The sequence below is a fragment of the Dromiciops gliroides genome, chromosome 2 (assembly GCF_019393635.1).
Source record: "Dromiciops gliroides isolate mDroGli1 chromosome 2, mDroGli1.pri, whole genome shotgun sequence".
Lineage (NCBI taxonomy): Eukaryota > Metazoa > Chordata > Mammalia > Microbiotheria > Microbiotheriidae > Dromiciops > Dromiciops gliroides.
Window position 1 is genome coordinate 431,905,472 of NC_057862.1, and position 23,024 is coordinate 431,928,495.

Here is a 23,024-nt window from a genome sequence, read left to right on the forward strand (position 1 = left end):
TGAAGAGGAAACAGCATCATAGACAAGAGCTGCCTCTCTGTTCTTTGCTCTGTGTCTTTGCCTTTCATGGTCTGTCTCTTCGGTCTTCCTCAGTGATCTAGATTGTTGTATGTGGGACTTAAAATTTGTCTTTCTCATTTCTCAGGAAAATTATAAATGGCCTCCTTTGCTCTGCAGAGGCTCCACTGTGACTTTTCCTGAAGCTAAGGTTTGACTGACATGACTTCCCTAGGAGCATTTTTTGGGGTGTGGAGGTAGCATGGGGAAGGATCTCTAGCAATAGGGAATTTCTCTCAGCTTTCCTTTCTTTTGGATTTTCAAGTGTTCATGTTGTTTCCTCCATTAGACTATAAGCTCCTTGAGGGCAGGGACTATTGTTTTTCCCTTTCTTGTATCCCTAGTGCTTAGCACAGTGCCTGGCTAATAGTAGGTGTCTGATAAATGCTTATTAACTTACTAATTTCTGACAGTCTCAAAGCCAGAGTTTCTCTTGCATGTTCATGAAACCTTTTTGTTTTCAAGTATTAACTTAAACAAGCTCCCTTTAATAAAAAAAGTTTGATTAATGCCATTTTACAGCAGTCATTTTCAGGTATATTACAGCCCTGTCTCTTGTGTACAGGTGCTGTGATATTTTTCTTATAACAAAGAACAGTTAATGTCTGACATCATATACAGTATTCCAAATCCATAGTCCCAACCCCCAACCTACTGAGGAAAGGGGAAAAAACCTTTAATTAAAAGCATGGGATAGTGGAAAGAACATTGGAGAGAGAGGCCATGTTGCATAATGGTTAGGAAACTGGCCTTAGAGTCAAGACCTGGGTTCAAGTCATACTTCTGGCACAATATTGGCTCTGGATCCCTGAAAAAGTTATTTCTTGGTACCTCCAGGCACCAAGCAGCTGTGGTTGATCTATCTGCCTTGGCAGAGGGAGTTTCCTCATCAGTTCACTTTGGTAATAAAATCACAGACTCAGTCTTTTGAAAGAAAGAGAAGAAGGTAGGAAGGAAGGAAGGAAGGAAAGAGGGAAAGGAGGAAGGAAGGGAGGGAGGGAGGGAGGGAGGGAGGAAGGAAGGAAGATAGTTTTCTTTTTTAAGTAATAAATGTTTTCATTTAAAGTTTTGAGTTCCAAATTTTTATCCCTCCTTCCCTCCCTCCCCTCTCCCTTCCCTGAGGAGGTAAGCAATCAGATATGGGTTATACATGTTCAATTATGTAAAACATGTCCATATTAGTCAGTTTGTATAAGAAAACTTTAATAAAAGGAAAAATGAAGGAAAGTGAAAAATAGCATGCTTCAGTCTGTGTTTAATCAATATCAGTTCTTTGGAAGGGGAGGATATGCTTCATTAGTCTAAAGATAGTTTTCAATATTCATTTTTGTAAGATTTTGAATTCCAAATTTTTCTCCCTCCCTTCCCTTCCTCCTTGCTAAGACAGGAAGCAATCTGCTATAGGTTATATATGTTCAATAATGTGAAACATAATAATAGTATTTTAATAGCATCTACTATGTCCCAGGCACTGTGCAATGTGCTTCACAAATACTGTATCTCATTTGGTCCTCACAACAATTTTGGGAGGTAGGTGCTATTCTTTTTTTTCTTCTTTCTTTTTTTTTTGTGGGGCAATGAGGGTTAAGTTACTTGCCTAGGGTCACACAGCTAGTAAGTGTCTGAGGTTGGATTTGAACTCAGGTCCTCCTGAATCTAGGGCTAGTGCTTTATCCACTGTGCCACCTAGATGCCCATGGTGGGTGCTATTCTTATCCCCATTTTATAGTTGAGGAAACTGAGGCAGACAGAGCTTAGGAAAGCACTTTGGAAAACTTTTAAGTACTACATAAGTTTGAATGCTTTGTTACAGTTAATGGTTGTCATTTGGATGCTATTCTTTTCAATTATTTCTCCCTTGTATTTGAACAGAACTTCCCATGATACTAAAACTCCAGTTACAACTAGGGCTTCTGAAAGTGGGGTTAACCCCCTTTTTCCACTCTCTACAAGTACATCCCCATGGCTCTTGAAACAGCAAGACTTGGACCCTAGCCCTTTACCTCCCACTCTGGCTCTTCAGTCATGTCAAGTTGAAAACTTAGAGAAGACTCCGGTTTCTGTGGCACCCAGAAAAGAGCCAAACCCTATGCCCTTCCAACACAATCAGGCCAGGATCCGGATTCTTGAGGCCACTGCTCAGGTGTTGAAGGAGAGGATTGAATTCTTGACTGAGAAGCTAAATCTCCCAGGAGTGTCTGGAGCCCCCAGTAACAAGTCTGAGAAGTGCATGGATATCTCACCAGTTCAGGAGTGCCTCCCAGCGGCAGCACAATCATCTTGTGCTATTGTACTTGGCCAGTCTTCCAGCCTAACTGCCTTGGGAACCCCTGGAGATTCTGGACCAGAAGTGACCAAGCCCTCCAGTGGCAGAGAAAAAGGGATGATTCAGGAAATTGGAAAAGATGGAGTGGAAATGGAAACAAAGATCCCAGCTTTCCTTCTCAGCCCTGCTGCACCAGGTGAACCATTATTCTGCAGCAGCCCAGGTTTGAATAAGCCACAGAGTCCTTGCCCTGAGGTGGCGCTGAAACCTAGGCCCAAAGGTAGGTCTATGCTGACCACAGATCAATAGAAAACTGACTTTTACCAGTTAAAAAGATGGGAATAGTAATTCAACTTATATCTAGATACTTCATGTATATGAAATTGTGAGTCTTTTTGAGTGAAAACAAAAATTTAAAGAAGCTACAGATCTGAGTCCTATTTAAAAACTATTAATACCCACAAATATTTTTTTCTAAGGGATAGATAAGCTACTGTTGGCTTTTATTTTTCTTTTTAAAAAGCCAGGAAAAGCCCACAAAACCTGAGAGCACGTCTCATATTGGGACCCATCTGAAATTTATAGTTCTATGTGTTTATGTCTTATGACTAGATTCCATGGAATCTGGTCTTTAAATATATAATATAAATTTTAAATTCTTTTCCCTCATGTATTTCACTTACATACTTCCTTTTGCTCATTACACAGGTAGGTACATAATATTCATCAAATATTTATGATGGAAATCCATAGACAAGTTGATCTGACAAACCAAATAAACATGTTGATGGCATAAAATGAGGTCAAACTGTCTCCACAGCACATTTATTTAGTCGGATTGTCTCTTTCTGGCTCCACAAAAACTAAAATAACATATAATCTTTGGAACTAAGAAGGAGACAAGTCTCTTCCTGTTTTGTTTCAATGGATGAAATTCACACCTACTTTTTTGGGGGGGGAGGTGGGGCAATGAGTGTTAAGTGACTTGCCCAGGGTCACACAGCTAGTAAGTGTCAAGTGTCTGAGACTGGATTTGAACTTAGGTCCTCCTGAATCCAGGGCTGGTGCTTTATCTACTGTGTCACCTAGCTGCCCCCACACCTACTTATAAAAAGGTTTTTCGCTTCCAAATGGTCACAAATGAATGGTTCATAATAAAGACTGAACCTCTTAAATAATTGTCTCTGGAAAAGTAAATATAAAGGCATAGAAATCCATCTATTTACCTAACTCTGTGTCTCCCTGCTGCTCTTATTTCATTCCTTTACTTCCCCCTTTGTACAGAGAAACAGAGAAAGATTTTCAGCTTCTGGGTTGGGGAAGAGATGGAGCCTAAAATCCAAATTCTCTAATACCTCATCTCCTAACTATTTTAATGTACTTTCTTCTGGCTATGGATATAAGAAACTGAAAAGCTAATCAAGGGGGGGAGTCCATATCTATATGAATTTTTAACTTATGCAAAAGTAATTTTGCAATAAACTTAGAGTTTTGGGGAAAAGCATTTTCTGTCTTCTCTACCTACATATAGGATTCCCTTTATTTTTACTCCTTAATCCTATTAACTTTGGAACAAGGTGTAATCATATTTTCCCCTTGTCTCTCTTTCCAAAGATCTTACTCTGACTGAGGATTCAGAAGTAGAAAAGAGGGTACCAAAAGATAAAAAGTTCACCAGTTCTCCTGATTTCTTCACAAAAAGGTATGTCATCCCAAGCTTGGTCTAAAACTCAAAGGCACCCTTATATGGGTTGTCATGCAGGATCAAATTCTGCAATCAGTTCTGGAGGTCTTGCTTAGACTCATTGATCTTTAAGAGAACCTGGGTGTTTGGGAATAGTTTTGGAACAGGAAGAGGAACAGAGCCCTGGATTGTGCTGATCTTGCTCACTGGAAAACTTTGTGGCAATTGCCTCTTAGATACAAAAAATGTCACTACTGGGAATTTATCTTTCATTAGAAAGGGTATGGGGAGAGATTGAGAGAGAGAAGGAGAGAGAGAGGGGCGGGGAGGGAGAGAGAGAGAGAGAAAAGGTATATGATGAGTTGTGTTTTGAGCATCAGCAATGTATTGTATTGAACCATCCGATCTCTTTAACTCAATTGTGTCACTGGGTATTAGTAGGCAAGCTTAAAGGTACAGTCTCTTTCCATGGAACAGATCAAAGTAAATTGGCACACACAGGAATTGAATCCATGCCCTTGTCCTTGGTAGTTCTGCTGTTCCAACTACTAACCTAATTAAACACAGACTTATGGTTAGGGTAGCAGCGTGTTGGCTGATGGTTATAAGCGTTCTAGCCTCCTGTAGTTGCTTTTCAGTGCATGGCCTTGCTATATCTGTGCATTTGCCACTCTCTGTGCCTAGGCTGTAGAAACTTTCTGGAAAGCATCTTTCCTGGGATGAGAAAAAAACAAACAAAAACAAACAACCCCTCATTTCACTGGATTAGGATGTTTGAATTGGCCTACCCTAAACTAGATCAGAGACATGACTAGTTTAGGTAAGTGTGGTGTCACAGAGAGCACTGGATTTGGAATTGGGACCTGAATTCAAATCCTACTTCTCTAGCCTGCTATGTGACCCTAGGCAAGTCCCAAATTCTTTGAGGCTCAGTTTCTCTATATACAAAATGATTGGGTTGGACCATATGGAGCATAAGATCCCTTCCAACTCTGATGTCCTAAGATCTGTGATTTTGAGAAAAGTTTTGCCCTCTCACAACAGTGAGGAAGGTGTCTCTTACTAGATAGTGAGGATTAGTTTAACCACCAGACACAAGGGGGCAGTAGTTACCTAAAGCAGTTTAGTACCAGGAAGAATAAAGATGGAAGGGACTTTGGTGGTCATCCAGTCCAGCCCTAAGAGTCTAGAAGAATCCTAGTTAAGAGAATTTTGAAGCTTAGACTTCATTGCTGTTAGAACTTCTGAGAAAGAAACAAAATAATTTTTTTCTTGTGGCAGCTGGAGTCAAAATATATAGAAAACTGACATTTTCCTGTTTTACACCTTCATTCTCTGAACATTTCAGTCTGGGTGGGGCTGTTAATTCTTTGTAAGAATGAGGGGAGGCTTTAAAGGGATGGGCCAGATACAGCTTGGAATTGAGGGTGAGATAGGCATAACCTCTCACCATGAGAATGCCAAGCTGACTGGCATCCAGAGGGATCATTGGTATTGAGGGTATGACCCAAGCCATTGTGGATATAGCTTGGTGCACTAGAAAGAATATTGGACTAGGAATTAGATGACCTGTATCCATTACTAGTTAACTTGAAGCCCTTCTCAGATGCCTGTTTTTCCTTCTACTAGATAGAACTTTCTATCTATTCCCTAATTCTGTGGTTTCCAAACTTTATGTATCCCCCCCACTTTTTATATAAAAAGTGTGCTCGTCTTTTCACAAAAAATCTATGCAAATAATTTTTAGTGTGTTTTTAAAATAAAATTAAGCATTCATTAAATTTTTATAACAAGCACACAATAAAGTAATACAAAGGGAAATGAATAATCATTGAGTTGTATTCACCCATGGGACTTATATTTATGGGATCATAGGTTTAGAGACAGAATAGACCTTCAAGGCAATCTAGTTCAGCTCCCTCATTTTATAGAGGAGGAAACTGAGTCCCAGGGAGGTTAGGTGACTTGCCCAAGGTCACTAGGATTTGAACTCAGATACCAAGACTACAAATCCAGCACTCTTTCCACTGTGCCACACTGCCTTCCCAAAGATGGAGGGGAAAACATGAGAGCATTTGGTGCCCCCTAACCCCTAATCTTGCAAACTCTGCAGAAGAATCAGGTACCTGGCTCCAGGGGTGGGAGGAAAGTATGGGGTTGTCATCCTTTCCCCAGTGTCAGACTTCTCTGCCAATCTCGCTGGGGAACCATTTCTTGGACCTTTTTCTTCAGGAGAATAGGAAGCTCGGGACCTAAATGTGATTGCTCAGCATTAGAGGGGCCAGCAGAGCAGTAGCACCCTAGTAACTGACTGCTGGGGGCGGGCCTCCATGATCCCAGTGTTCATAGGGGTTCCAGTCCCACTCATAGCAGGGACTTGGTGGGGTGAGGGGCCAATGCCCTGGTGTGTGCCCTTCCCCTTCCTCTGGTGAAGGGTCACAGCTCTTTACCTTTGTAGCCCAGGCCCCTGCCATAATGGAAGGAGATGAGAATCACAAGCACTCTGTCACCTCCCACTAACTAGAGAAAATTCATCTTGTCTCATTTTGGCTATTTATAGGAAGGAGTCTTGCATTTTCTTACAAAGAAATGGCTTATCTCTTATAACCCATGGCTTTATTTCCAGGCAGAGGCTAAGAATTAGCAGCCAAGGGGTCTGCATATGGTGGTTATGTAGGCACAAGCTACTAAAGTCCATTGAGGGTCTAGGATAACAGTAACCAGAATTCTTCCTATGGCAGAGAGAGTAGGGTTTTCCTCAGCAGTGCCACCAACATTCCTCCCTGATGATCTAGTTTGTTATCCTCACACCTCAATATTGGATAGTTCTATGTTCTTTTGCTCAGCTCCTTGTGCCTATTGCCCTTCACCATGCCTTCTGCTTGTCTGTGCCCCCCCTCTCCCATATTTCTTTTTGAGATTGAGGGGACTGCCAGCTGTGATAGTACTGTTTGGGGAGGTACTGAATTCTCTGAAAGACGGGTTATCTTCTTCATTCAGCATGACATTCCCTGCCTGGGACGAGGGACTCATGTCACGTCTGTCACAAAGGACATTTGGTATCAGCAGTAATATCAGGGTGCCCTGGACATTCCCAGACCTGAGGTGAGATTTCTCTGGCCTGGCTTCCTCTTGTGGTATTCCCACTGAACAAGTGGAAATCTATTCCCTAAGGACACAAAGTAAGTCAATAATGGAGCTGGGATTAGAACCCAGGTTTTCTGATCCCCATTCAATGTTCTTTCTGCAACACTGGGTAATCTTCTCAATGTCCTTTTACAGTACAATTTATTCCTAATCCTACCAACTCCAAGAAACCAAAGAATCTCCAACTCCTCAGCAGAGATATCAGATCTTTATCTTGGACTTAAACCTTAAACCACCCTTCTTTGGGTGCCAGTTTTTCCTTCTCTAGATCAGAACTAAAAGGATCTATTTTTTTAAATCAGGGATTTCCATAGCTAGGGGTGCAGCATATATGGAGAGAGTACTGTTACTTTTCTTTTCTATCATCTTAGCCAGTCTGATGGGTATGAGGTGGTAACTCAGTTATTCTAATTTGCATTTCTCTATTAGTGATTTAGAGCATTTTTTAAATTTAAACTATTTGATGGCTTTGATTTATTCTGAAAGCTATCTGCTCATATCTTTCACTAGTGATCAATTAGGGAATGGCTCCTTTTGGGGGTAAATTTGGCTTAGTTCTCTACATATCTAAGAAATGAGACCTTTATTTGAGAAACTTACTCTAAAATTCCACCCCAACCCCCCATTTCCTACTTTTCTTCTAATTTTGGGTACATTGGTTTTGTTTGTACAAAACCTTTTTAATCTCATGTAATCAAAATTGTCCATTTTACTTTCTGTGATTCTATCTCTTGTTTGGTCTCATAAATCTGACAAGTAATTTTTCCATGCTCCCTTAATTTGCATATGCTATCACCCTTTATGTCTAAATAATTTATCCATTTTGATCTTCTCTTGGTATAAGGTGTGGGATGTTTGGTCTATGCCTCATTTCTGCTATTAATATAACAGAGGAGAAAAAAACCTTTTCTCCTTTTTTTTTTGTCAAGAAAAATATACTGAAAATATTTTTCCATTTGAAAGAATGAATAAAGCATGTATTAAATGCTTATTATTTGCAAAGTGCTGGTGATGCAAATAGAAAAGTAAGACAGTCCTTGCACTCAAGGAGCTCACATTCTAATGGAAGAGATGTTGCATATCAGTTGCAAATCAGATGGAAAGGTCCCATGGTACTCAGAATGCAATAGGAAAGCAGATGGCAAGGCCTCTTCTTAAACTTCATTTGCACTGATAAAATGACATCATTTTCTGATATAAGACCATGTGACAGTGCCAAAGACTTTGATGACAAGAACTTTCTTTTCTGGGTCTTGAATAGACTTGGCTACAGCACCAGTAGGAGCATTTGCTAGTCTCTATTTCCTTAGGGGTTGCTTCTCAAGTTGATGGCTGTGGGTAGGCTGGAAGGATTGCTATCCCCAAGGTTCTTGGGTCCTAGATCCTGTTCAACATACCTACAATAAGTTCTGAGGGGAGAGGGTGGTGAGAGTTGTGGTAGCTGACCTGGCCAGCACATGCTACATATTATCTCTCCCCGGGTGTGCCTTATGTCACATTGTCTCATTCTGTATTTTGAGGTGAGTAGCATTCTTCCAGACTGGTCTTCTGGAATTGTGGTGGGTCATTGCACTGACCATTTTTCTTTTTTCTTTTTTTGTTACCAAATGGTTGGTACATTTATTTTATGTTTTTTAAAATTAATAAAGTATTTTATTTTTTTCCCATTACAGGTAAAGATAGTTCTCAACTTTTGTTTATACAAGCTTTCCAATTTCAGATTTTTCTCCCTTCCTCCCCTCCCTCCCCTCTCCCCTAGACAGCAGGTAATCTGACATAGGTTATATATATATATAACATTAAACATATTTCTGCATTAGTCATGTTATAAGAGAAAATCAGAGCAATGATGAAAAACCTCAAAATAGAAAAACATCAGCACCAAAACCAAAAGAAATAGTATGGTTCATTCAGCATCTATACTCCACAGTTCTTTTTTTTTTTTTTCTTGGATTTGGAGATCCTCTTCTATCATGAGTTCCCTGGAACTCTTCTGTACCATTGCATTGGTGAGAAGAATATAGTCCATCACAGTAGATCAACACTCAATGTTGATGATACTCTGTACAATGTTCTTCTGGTTCTGCTCATCTCACTCATCATCAGCTCACGTAAGACCCTCCAGGTTTCTCTGAACTCCTCCTGCTCATCGTTTCTTACAGCACAATAGTATTCCATTGTATTCATATATAACAACTTGTCCAGCCATTCCCCAATTGATGGGCATCCCCTCAACTTCCAATTCCTTGCCACCACGTACAGAGCAGCTATAAATATTTTTGTACATGTGGGTCCCTCTCCCCTTTCCATGATTTCTTTGGGAAAAAGACCCAAAAGTGGTATTGTTGGGTCAAAAGGTATGCACAGCTTTATTGCCCTTTGGTCATAATTCCAAATTGCTCTCCAGAATGGTTGGATCAATTCACAGCTCCACCAACAATGCATTAGTGTTCCAATTTTTCCACAGCTTCTCCAACATTTATTATTTTCATTTTTTGTAATTTTAGCCAATCTGATAGGTGTCAGGTGGTATCTCAGAGTTGTTTTAATTTGCATCTCTCTAATCATTAGAGATTTAGAGCATTTTTTCATATGGGAATAGATAGCTTTGGTACTGACCATTTTTCTTAAAGCTTTCCAGGTTGTTTTCACAATGTTGTTGGAACTATGACCTCACAATGTTTCTAAACCCTGTAGAATTTTCAATGTGCTTTCGCACCCATCATCTCATTTTTTGCATATAACATTACTACAGGTTAGTAGGACAACTATTAGTATTCTCTTTACGATGAGGAAACTGAGGGTCCAAAGAGATTAAATGACTTGCCCAAGGATATATAGCCAGTAAGTGTCTTAACTAGGATTATAATTAAGGTCTCAGTTCCAGGAATCTGCTACTGTCCTAAAATGGTCACTGTCATTGCTTAGATCAGAAAAAGTCTTTGTAAGGAGCTATCTCAAGCTACAGAAAAAAGGGAACAATTTCTTCTCTATGATGAGAAGGACTCGCTGTTTGCTTTGCTTCTACATCTTAAGTTCATAGACTAACAATCCCAGATCTAGAAAGAGACTTTAGAGGTCATTTATTCCAGCCATCTACCCCTGAAGGCAAACCCTTTATACTCCCCCTGCCAAATGGTTATCTAATTTCTGCTTGATTACATAAAGTAATAGGGAACTCACTTTATTCTTATATAACTCATTCAAATGAGGAAGAACATTTTGGAAAAAGGACCTCTTTGGTTCTCCCTTTCTTTAGCCATAAAATGAGGAGTCTGGACTCAACAATCCCAGTGGCCCCTTTGAACTCCTACATTCTGTGTTTTAACATTCTGTGTTCTAATATTCTATGTTCTAGGACTTCTTCCATCTGTAACATTACAGTATTCTGTGTTCTCTTACATCAGTGGTCCTATTGCAAAGGTCTAGATATGTACTGATATTGAAGTAGAAATGGGGAAGAAAACCACATTTTGACATTTTCTTGGAATCTGAGGATTACAAAGAATCTTGGCAGCTGAGTAATGAGGAATAGTCAGCTTCTTCTTAGCCTTGTCTAGGCTATAGGGTAGGACTTAAAGGGGAGAGGGATTGTTTTACTCCTCAAATAACTTCTCTTTCCAACTCACTGACCCAGGTACCTGGGAGTTTGGAGATAGGCTTACTGACTCTGCTAGTGTTTTTGGAAGCCTATGTGACCTGCTATCAGCCAGAGTACCTTGCGCCTAGCTATCGTTCTGGAATCTACAATGTGGGTGGGACATTTTGGGGATCACTTAGACCTTGAGCGATTCGCTGCAACCTCCCGGCCAATCCTGGAAGGGATGGGATTGTTCTCTTCTTTTATGTCTAGTTCATGTGGGATAGTGGTCTCTTCTAGTCTCTTCCTAGTCCCCACTGTCTGCAGGCAGCATGTGAAGCCCCAGTTACTGGAAGCTATTTTTAATCAATCTAGCTGTTTCTGGGTCACTCTGTGCCAGGAATAACAGAAAAGCTTATTAATGAGAAATATGAAATGAGATTTAGCTAAGCTGATTGCTGATAAAAAAAAAAAAAAACGGCTCGTTTCCACACTAATTTTTCGGTGCTTAAAAAAAGCCCACAGTATAAACAGCTGCTGCTTCTGTTTACCATGACCAGCCTTTGGTCTGTCTCTTTTGGACTTGCTGCTAGCTCAAGAAGTCTCTCACTTTCCTCCTAATCTTTTTAAAAATCTTAAGTACTGTGCCAAGCTTACTTTTTATTTATGCAGAACTTCAGACCAAGTCATGAACTAGCAACAAACTACTCTTAGCTTTGACTCCAGAGTTCTTCATTGATGTGGCCCTGACATTATGGAGCTGAAACAACAAGGGTGAGGTTATAGGTAGAACTAACTCTTTTTCCTTCTTGGACTGGAGTGTCAATAACCAAGTCATTCTTTTTATTGGTTGCCTTCTTAAGATGTTTCTCTGGTATTGATGGATCCAACCTCAGGTTTGGAAAATAGAATGTTAGCTGAACTATTAGTTTAGTGTCTGTAGCATTTGCTCATAAGGCCAATGTCACAAGACCAATCCCTGTGTTTGAGGACTATATTAACTTTGTAAAAGAGAACTTGGTTTTTAGAGTATAGGTTTTTAACTCACTCTTACTATAACTAGCTTACTCACAAATTTCTACCATAAGCAGAAAGAGATATCACATTTTTTTTTTAGACATGGAAAATGCAGAAATTCATTTTGCTTGATTATTCATTTGTTGCAATGATTTTCTTTTTCTTTCCTTTTTTTCTCCCCAATGGTGAGGGGTAGGTGGAAGACAGAGAAAATCTATTTTCATTTGTTGAAAAAAATTAAGATTAATTTTTACCATGGGTCACAGAGAAATATGGGTGAAAGAGAAAAAAACATCTTATTTTTATTTTTAGAAAAATAACTAAAAGTTCCTATCCTACTGGGGTTGGGTAAAGTCATTCTTAGATATCAATAAGAGAACACTGATTTGCTCAGGTTACCCCCTTGCCAGGAATATCCTTTCTCCTTTGCTGTTCTCTTCTTATCCATGTCCATCATATTTTTATGACCACCATTCTGATTTGCTTCCATCTATCAGCCTTTTTTTTCTTTTTAGGACCACCCTGATTCTCCATGGCATTGTGGATAGAATAGTAGACTTGGAAGGAATTAGGAAGATCCAACCTTAGACACTTTCTAGCTGTTTGAACTTGGGCAAGTCTTTGTATCCCAGTCATCTCATCTTTAAAGTGAGGAGGTTGGACTTGATGGAGGTTCCTTCCACCTTTAAATCTATGATCTGATTTTTTGTGTGTAAGCTCTTCCTTTGTCCATAGAGAAGCACTTGGCTTCTCTAGTCTTGTATTTCCAAATAAATTATGAGCTCCTCAAGAGCAGAGATCATCATCTACTTCCTTTGTCCAAATCTCCCATAGCATAGCGTGGGTACACAGGAAGGCATACCATCTAACAGAAAGATGGGTACACAGGAAGTGTCAAATGAATGCCTAGTGAAATAAATTCTATTTAGATATCTAGAACACAGGTCATGCCTTGGGCTTATGTTTAAGTATCGTAGGGCTTATGGAAGAACTAAATTCTTAATTTCCCTCTTTATTTCCTATATAGTAATAAATATTGGTTGAATTAATCAGGCTCCTCTTTCTCCCTGACTTCTTGTGTGTGTGTGTGTGTATTTATGTTTATATACTAATATTTTATATACCATTGTATTGTACATTGTTTTCAGTAGATACAAACTATTACTTTCCATCTGGCAGTCAGTGCCTCTTTCACAGGAATAACATGAAGACAAGCCATGTGTTTTATTAATAAGAACAGTCTGAAAAGGCTAGCAGTCTATAGAGGCAATATGGTGTAGTGTGTGGATAGAGAGCCAGTCTCGGACTCAGGAAGGACCTGGGTTCAAGTGTCACATCTGGCACATATTGGCTAATACTAAACCTCTCAATTCTCTGGGCCACTCTCTTCAAGTTCTTAAGCTGCCAAGAAGGTACCAAACCTACATTAGTGGAGGGAGTTTCCTTTATTAATGTAATCGATGGTCCAGTCCCTGTTCCTAAAAGCAAATAAGATTTTTTAAAAATTAAAAAAAATTTTAAAAAGCAAATAAGAGCATGTCTGGAGAACAAAGATCTCATTGGGAAAGTTTGTGTTCAAAGAATGATGATGATGAATTTTTGCATGAGGATATTTTTAAGGCATAAAATAAAATTGAATGAGATAACAGTAGGAAGTTTGTGATGTTTTCACTAACACATCTGTCAGTACTGCTCATGGAAAATGAGTCATGATGGTTTGTTAGGTTTACTAACCACTTAACACAGAGACACGTTGTAACTACAAAAATAAAATTTTTAATGTTGTCTTGGAGCCATTATCAAATATGGGTTTCCTTTGGTGGCTGTTAAATATTCCCAGGTACACTTTTGTTTCTTGCAAAAGATTTGATTCCCTCCAATGACAGAGGACCTTGCCTTTCTCTGCTATCCTGTCTCATAGTTAAAAGTCTAGTCAACTGACCAAAGCCAACTGCCTTGGTTTCATAAGCAAAAACATATTTTAAAACATAAGCAGGGGGCAGCTAGGTGGTGCAGTGGATAAAACACTGGCCCTGGATTCAGGAGTTACCTGAGTTCAAATTCTGCTTCAGACACTTGACACTTACTAGCTGTGTGACCCTGGGCAAGTTACTTAATCCCCATAGCCCCGCCCCCCAAAAACCAAACCCATAAGCAAAAAGATATTTTAGAAACATAGTGATTACTTCCCACATAAATGTATTGACATTTCCCTCTAGCCTTCTCTATTTCCTCCTGAGCCATCAGTAGTACCCTACAAGCCATTTTCACCAAGCATTGACCTTTATCACTTATAGCCTAGCCTGCACACTCTCTTATTTAAATCTTGCTATCAGGGCATACTCAGGCATCACAATCCCTTAAAAAACAAACAAACAAAAAAACCCCCTCTTTTCTCCCCTCCCCCATCCCTAGCCTAGTTTGTATATAAGTCCATATTCACTATGCTCTCTGCTGGATTCTGTAGACTGTTTAATTTGTTCAAAAACCTTGCAATCTAAGAAAAGTTCTGTGGGTGTACATGTTTGTATGTCTCAACAGTCCACAGAAAGAATCTGAAAAGCAAGATAGCTTCATTGATCCTTCTGGGATTCAGATGGAAGAGTTGACCGAATTTTCTCTTGGAATGCCTGAGTCCTATAACGAGATCAAGACACAAGATCTTCCCACCAGAAGAACTGAGTTTTTAAGCCCCTCAAGCAAACATATAGGTAAGAGTACTTAATATAACTTCTTGGATTGAGAGATCTGTTGTGGCCCTACCATGTGACCTGGGAAAAGCCATTTAACTAGTCTTTATCTCAATTTCTACATTTCTAAAATAGCCCTAATCATCCTAATAATAAAAAGGAATGAATGAATTGATGTTTGAGAGAAATTGATGTTGGATGCTGAGACTCTGAGAATGAATCAGACAATCAATTTGCCTTTATTTTCCTTTCTTTAGAGGAAAAGTGCTATCTAATTGTAAGATACAGTATCTAGGTCTAGGAAAAGATTTATGTAGTGATTAGTTAGCAGTACTAGAGGATAATAAGGAATGCTATTATTGGTAATTTTAGAGCCAGTCAATAGCTAGGGGGGAATATGCCCTGGTTAATTTCTTTTTCTACAGTAGACTTGCAAGAAGCATTACACTAATGTAAATAAACATAGATGAATACATTTACCTTGACATTGCCTATTTGAACCATTTAGCTTAAGAGTTAAAAAGCATATTTCCTCTTTGGCCCTGTTAACTTTGCCAAATTTTCATGCCCTGGACAGCTTTCATTTACCTATGGACAAATCCATGCCTTCTGCTGGTGAACCATCTCTGCATGGGTTACAGAAAGGGAGTTGTTCTATGAAATAAACTGACTATACAAGGATAAAACTTACTGCCCCCTCATGAGTCATTGTGCTCAATTCATTGAAATAACTAGCCCTGGACATGTATTTTTTTGGCGGGGGCAAAGAGGATTAAGTGACTTGTCCAAGGTAACACAGCTAATAAGTGTCAAGTGTCTGAGGCCGGATTTGAACTCAGGTCCTCCTGAATCCAGGGCTGGTGTTTTATCCACTGCCCCACCTAACTGCCCCCTCCCAACATATTTCAACAGGGCTGTGGAGCAGTGGTCTATACAGTGGGAACCCTGGCTTGACATGAAAGGAGTTGCGGCCTGACCACAAGGGATGTGATTGGCTAATAAAGGATAGAAAGATGGATGACATCTCACCCAATGACAGTTTTGAGGGCTTGCTTCCAACACAGCCATACCTACACTTATCCACCAGTATTCTCCACTTCAGCCCCATCTCTCCACTGAGCAAACTCCCACTTCTTTCTGAGTCAGGCATTGGTCCCTCCTGGTAATTGATACCCTAACCATACGTCCAAGTACCCAAACAGCAGCTGTAGCAGGTGCAGTTAGGAAAGTCCATTCCCTTCCCCCTCTGCCACTTTAGATGACCTGGTGGCCACTCTTTGTAAGGTGGAACAGAATGAGTCTCACAGAATGAGTAGGTCCATAAGAATGGGTTGTGATCTGCCCCTCAGATCACATTACATTATCCTTCCCTTCTAAACTTCCCTGTATTTGTTGAGGGTCTCCATCATCCTTCTGATTACTCACTCAGGTTTACAATTTCAGTGTAGTTTTTAATTCCTCACTCTCATTTGGCCAATATATTCAATCAGTTGCCAATTTTTTGACCTCCACAATATTTTTCCCCTTTTCTCTCACACAGCCACCACTATAAACCAGGCTACTCATAGCAATTTGCCTGGACTATTATAATAGCTTCCTAATTGTTTTTTTCTGCCTTAAGTCTCTCTCTTTTACCATCTCTCACACATCTGCCTGACTGCTTTCCATCAAACCCTGTCACTCCTTTGCTCAATAAACTTCAGTGGTTTCCCATTGGCCCTAGAGCAAAATACAATTTCATCTTTATCTCATACTTTTAAATATGTATTTTTAGTGTTTTATAATGTACATAATTAGTATGGTCAAAATAATTCATCAGTAAATAAATTATGGATATATTGAAGGTACAGCTTAAAAAATTCTTTTACAAATAGAGTTGGAAAATCTAAAAATAATTTGGAGCCCATTGCTGTAGAGAATGCCCTGCACTATCATTACAGACTGTGGGACCCTCTTCTCCTGGTCAGCAAATTCATTGATCACTTCTGGCTGTTAGATAGTGACCTAGGAGGAGACTTACTGAATCTGTAGGAAACTGATATTGGCACTGTTAGAGATCAGAAAATTGGTTAGTGGCCATCAGGTGTGCCATTCATAATAAATACACCTCATCCTACTTCTCTAAATGATACCTCACTGCTAAAAGAAGTTGACCACTGAAGGAGACAGAGTGGTAGAATGGATTGAACCAGCATGGGAGTGAGGGTGGGGAACATAGTGGTTCAAATAAGCACCTCATACATACTAGCTATATGACCATGGGCAACTCATTTCTACTCCCAGTGTCCCCAGGCAGCACTCAAGAATATGAGGGATAGAAAAGTTACCTGTCCTCATCTGTGGAGCTTGAGCGTTCACACAAGTTACAGAGCAATTGAAGATCTGCACTGGTAGAAGGAGTTTTTGCACCAAGTCTTTCCCACACTGGTGGAATCAGAGGCTATGAAAGACAGGATTCCAAAAGCAACCATGAGCCAGAATTTATAGTGGCCAGGTCTAGGAAATCTTAAGGGATATTTGGCCATACTGAGTAGTTTTTGTTTTTGAAATGAACACATAAAGAAACCAACTCAGTAGAATAGGAAGAGCCTGGAAATGGAGTTAGCAGAGCTGAGTTCAAATCCTTTTTTAGATATTTACTGGCTATGTGACCTTGGGAAAGTCATTTAACCATTTAGTACCTCAGTGTCCTCAGTTGTAAAAATGGGCTTGAGAAATCCCCTGCCTATTTCATGCAGTTCTTTGGAGGTTCAAGTATATAAAACACTTTATAAACTATAAAACAATATACAAGACACCCTGTATAATGTGAATTTTAAAAATTATTTAGTATTAATATTAATTATTAATCATATAATTGGTTATATTATTATCAATTATTATTGGGTAAATTACTTAACCTTTCTGGGCCTCATAAAGACTGTGATACATCTAAATACAATGAAGGAAAGCTTTAAAACAGATACACAGTAACTTCTTCATGTTGTTAGTGATACTTTAATGCCTAGCTACTTATTTGTGAAAATAAAAAGAGACATTGGACCTAAAAATGGTTTGAAAAATTCAAGTCTTGTTATCACAAGAATAAGAAGAGAGCAGGTTGGTGGCTTGAAAGGGTTAAGCAAGAACAGGATGAGTAGAGGCAGTTTCACTCCTGGGAGACCTTATTTTCCTTTGACCAAATCATAGCAGATGGTACATTGTTTTAGGAGCTTTAGGGAGACAAAAGAACAAGCTCAGGCAACCTGTACCTCAATAGATACTTAGAGGGGGAAAAGCTCTTGCTCTTAACTAGGGTTTCTTCAGTTACTTCTCTGAGAAGAAAATGAGTTTGTACTGTCAACTGGGCCAGGTGTGTGAGCGGTTGGCACAACCGGAGAAGAGTACAAGGGTGTGAGGGGCCCAGAGGTATTGTGCTCTTTTGACAAGTGATGTTCTCACTGTTCACTCTGTATTTTGTGTTGTTGGAAGTCACTATAATATACAGTTTCTTGCTGTTGGTGTCCTGGACCTGAAGGAAACATTTTATATTACATTCCCTATTGGAACCAATTAGCTTTAGGGTTAGATTCCTTCTTTCTTCCAGTTAATTTTGCCACACATTGTTCCATGGCCAACTTTAGTTAGTCACCGTTGGGAGAAAGCCCTCAGATGGAGGCCTAAAGAGGAAAGAGGAGCCCTTGAATAGTTGACCCTCTGGTCTAACTTTCTGGCTAAGATGCCACCCATTCATTGAGTGTGTTTAAATATATTCAAATGCAAGAAAGAACCACATCTGTTGGTAAACTCTGGCAATTGTTCTTTCCTTTATCAAGAGATGAGCAGGAGGAGTTCAGAGAAACCTGGAAGGACTTGCATGAACTGATGCTAAGTGAGATGAGCAGAACCAGAAGAACATTATACACAGTATCATCAACATGATGTGTTGATCAACTGTGATAGACTGGATTCTTCTCACCAATACAATGGTACAAGAAAGTTCCAGGGGACTCATGATGGAAAAGGCTCTCCAAATCCAGAAAAAAAAAAAAGAACTGGAATATGGATGCTGATTGAACCATACTATTTCCTTTATTTTTGGTGCTGTTGTTTTTCTTTTTTGTTTGTTTGGTTTTTTGCTGGGCAGTGGGGGTTAAATGACTTGCCCAGGGTCACATAGCTAGTAAGTGTTAAGTGACTGAGGCCAGATTTGAACTCAGGTCCTCCTGAATCCAGGGCCGATGCTTTATCCACTGTGCCACCTAGCTGCTCCCTGTTGTTTTTCTATTTTGAGGTTTTTCCTTATTGCTCTGATTCTTCTCTTATAGCATGACTGATACAGAAATATGTTTAATGTTGTTATGTATATGTATATATATATAAACCTATATCAGATTGCCTGCTGTGAGGGGAGGAGAGAGGGGAGGGAGGGAGAAAAATTTGAAATTTGAAATCTTATGTAAACAAATGCAGAAAACTATCTCTGGAAAATAATAAAATACTTTTATTTAAAAAAAAGATCTAATACACCCACCAAAAAAAAACAACCCCAAAGAGCTAATACAGTTATCCCTTCCACACCTTAACTTTCCCCATTGTCAGCATAAGAAATTAAAGGGGAATTAAAAAAATTAAAAATTAAAAAAAAAGAAATTAAAGGAGAATTTGGGGGGAGTTTTGTGAAAACTGCAGATGACACACAAAGGCCAGCAGCCATCACAGAAAAAGTTTAGAAACTCAGAAATGTATAAAACACATGTGTAGTATTGTATAACAACCTAGATTTTTACAAAAGGTACTGTAAACACCACATAAAAGAAAAAGAAAAAATTGTGACTTCATTGGTATGAATGGAGGGCCAAAATTTTTTTCTGTGGATTCCCCCCTTGATGTGGAAGGGATAACTGCACTACAACACAGCTCTGATCTCAGTTATTTGGGTATTCCCTCCAATAATATAGATGGCAACCTACCTATCTTTTAAAAAATAATGGTATTTTATTTTTTATCTTTTTCCAATTACATGTAAAGATAGTTTTCAACATTCTTTTTTGGGGGGTTGGGGCAATGGGGGTTAAGTGACTTGTCCAGGGTCACACAGCTAGTAAGTGTCAAGTGTCTGAGGCCAGATTTGAACTCAGGTGCTCCTGACTCCAGGGCCGGTGCTTTATCCACTGCGCCACCTAGCTGCCCCCAACATTCATTTTTGTAAGATTTGGAGATCCAAATTTTTCTCCCTCCCTCCGTCCCTTCCCTCTCCTCTCCTAAAGCCAACAAGCAATGTGATATGCATTATACATTACAATCATGTTAAACATATTTTCACATTAGTCATGTTGTAAGAGAAGAATCAGTACAAAAGGAAAAAAAACACAAGAAAGAGGAAACAAAACAACAACAACAAGTGAAAAATAGTATGCTTCAATCTGCATTCAGACTCCATAGTTCTTTTTCTGGATGTGGAGAGCATTTTCCATCATGAGTCTTTTGGAATTGTCTTGGATCATTGTATTGCTGAGAAGAGCTAGGTCTATCACAGTTGGTCATCACACAGTGCTGTTGCTGTGTACCATGTTTTCTTGGTTCTGCTCATTTTACTCCCATAAGTCCAGGTTTTTCTGAAATCTGCCTGCTCATCATTTCTTACAGCACAATAGTATTCCATTACATTCACATACCACAACCTGTTCAGCCATTCCCCAACCCGATGGGCATCCCCTCAATTTCCAATCCTTTGCCCTTACAAAAAGAACAGCTATAAATATTTTTATACATGTGGGTCATTTTCCATTTTTATTATCTCTTTGGGCATGGTTCCAAATTGTTCTCCAGAATGGTTGGATCAGCAACCTACCTATCCTGTCCAACCTGTCCATATCCTTCTGTAGGTTTATGACAGGTAGTTTACCCAATCTATTGGGGATCTTTCTTGAGTTCTCTTGGCATCCTGTATATTCAGGCAATATATCCACCAACTATCCATCTCTGGTTTTGTGCCTAACCCATCTTTTCAATTGATCAAGCACTGTTTATCAGTACTGAATTAATGTAGATTGCACCTTGTAGTTTTAAAAGTACTTTACAAGAGAGATACCTTTCAAGTTTTCTGGTTCTCTTCCTGTGATCACTCACAGCATTGCAATAAAACTTGGTAAACTGAAAAAAAGTACTTTACATTCATATCTTACATAATAAAACATGTTTGTGAGACAACCCAGTACAAGTACTATTAGCTTCATTTCATTGTGTGGTCCAGGATATATAGTTTGCTTCCTGAGGACCACCTAGCTAAGTTGAAAGAGAGAGAGAGAGAGAGAGAGAGAGAGAGAGAGAGAGAGAGAGAGAGAGAGAGAGTGAGCACACAGGGGTGAGCCTATCACTAAGTAGGTCAACCCACTTTTTGGTAATGATGAATTCTTTGGTAATAGCAACTTGTGAAACAAAAAACAAACTAAAAATGTTCCTCAGTCTTGTGTGACTCACTTCAACTTCCTTAGTACATAGCAAAGAAATAGGAAAGGGGGCAGCAAGGTGGGAAGTCAGACAGCTGAGAGAGTCATGTATATTTGGGGATCTATATTTTGGGAGAATATACCCAGATCACAATTCCATTGGTCAGTTAGAATATGATTAAAGAACATGAGGCACAGAGACTGTAACTTGTCCAAGATCACACAACTAGTTGGCATTTAGTTGGTAAACCAAAATCTTTGGACTTTTATGTCCAGTATTTTTTCTTTCCTTTTTCATTTTATCACATTGTTTCTCAATTGCCAACTCAAGAATGTGAAGCTCTGGGCTAAGTACTCCTTAGTGAATGACTCCAATTTATAAGGTAGATCTAAGAGTTTTTATAAAGTGTCCCAAGTCATTGTGATGCTTCAGCTTGATGAAACAAACAACTAAAACCAGTGCAGAAACTCCTTTCAGTTTGGGATCAGGGAGCTAGCTTTCTGGTGAAAAGAACATAGGAAGATTCCTATCAGCAGAGGGGGCTGCTCTCTCAATTGAAAATCCATTAAGCACTGCTACTCTAAAATCAATGAATTAAAACTGTTGATTGTTATTTTTCCTGATAGATATTTAAAAGATGATAGCTCCCATACCATTTGTTTTTTTAATCATTTAAAAATAATTCTTATTTTTATTCTGAAGATAACAAACACCAATTAGAATGATCATTTGCCTAAATATAGAACAGGAAAAGATGATTGTACATGATACTGCAGGTCTATTATGTACAACTTGCTTTTCTTTTTAAGTAAATAATATCATCCTGCAGTCATCATTTGAAAAACCCTTGTGAGTTAACTACTTCTTTTCTTTTCAATGATGTCATTATGAAATGACCAATTAAACCCAGAGTCCCAGGTCAGGCAAGCTTATCCCCAGGAGACCTGGGCCTGTCTTTGAGCCCAGTGTGCAGAGGCTCTTAGCTAGGTTCTTTCCTCTTCCTTTCCCACTCCTTTCCTTCCTCCTTGCTCCATATATTCCCTTTGCAACTTGAGAGAGGTCTTCCAGACTAAATACTTGATACCTGAATAAAAAGAGAATGAAACGAAAGAAATCTTTTCATCCATTCAGGCTGTCCTTAGGGGTGTCTATCAGGCAATGCCTATGGAGTACATTAAGCAAAATACATAAATGAATGAAGCAGATCATACTGGTCTTATTCACTCCTCTCCTTCCTCCCCTTCTCCTAATTTGCATATTATGATAGGTCACATAGATAGCCCAATTAGAGTTTTATAAGAGAGTAAATACATGCATGAGTTAGTGCAATTTATCTCCACTGGGCAGTAGATATAGCTGAGACCCCCTTGACAATTCTGTGTGGATGAGGGTATATTATCTTTATAAAGGAAGAACAACAGATTATTCTTAGATGACTGAAAAAGAAGCCTTTTTCATTTGAACAACAGACTTTCATACTTTCTTTATGTAGTTACTACATGCAACAATAAAATAAGATATGAAACCTGAGCTCTGGGAGTTTACAATATAATAGAGGGATAAAACATATTTGCAAATAATTACAATAATAAGGTGAAATGTGAGCAGTATAAAGGAAGAGGGCCCAAAGCATTATAAGAAATTTGATCAGGGAGAGGTAACTTCCAGCTGGCTCTGGGGTCTTGGAATGAGGAAATTCAGATCTTCTTTTATGAGGTGGGCAACATTATCTTTTTAAAAGAAAGGTCATTAGTCCATTAGGCCATCTGATTAATTGAGAATCTGAGGCCTTTGGGGAGGTGAGGAAGTTAAAAATGTCTGCTTGGAGCACTAACTGGCTGAAACCCTTGATACAAAGAGAGGCTGTTCCAAGTCTTTGGGTACCTTTGGGGAAGTATAGAGTCTAAGGCTTGACTGTGAGTTCAGCCAGGATTAGGGCCAGAGGATTCTCTGGTGCTCTAGTTTCTCTCCAGAGGCTGTGCCCCCAGGGTGACAAGTATAAAACTGAGAGTTGGAGAAGTGACTGGTCAGGCCAGGAAATAAAGCAAAGCCTTCTTTACATTAAACAGCAATAAGCTCTTCTGCCTCTGAGTCACATGATTCATGAGGTGTCTCCCAGTCCACCTTTCTATTATCCCTTTTTTTAGTTGT

General features: G+C 39.2%; 1 protein-coding gene across 1 annotated transcript in view; it reads left to right on the forward strand.

The window, feature by feature from the left end:
* Positions 1 to 23,024, forward strand: part of CCDC187 (coiled-coil domain containing 187) — a 91,802-nt gene that overhangs the window by 26,800 nt on the left and 41,978 nt on the right. Inside the window, exons 9-11 of the mRNA XM_043989576.1 lie at positions 1,930 to 2,603; positions 3,938 to 4,025; positions 14,293 to 14,462. Coding sequence (XP_043845511.1) covers positions 1,930 to 2,603; positions 3,938 to 4,025; positions 14,293 to 14,462 — 932 coding nt within the window. The remainder of the gene's footprint in view (positions 1 to 1,929; positions 2,604 to 3,937; positions 4,026 to 14,292; positions 14,463 to 23,024) is intronic.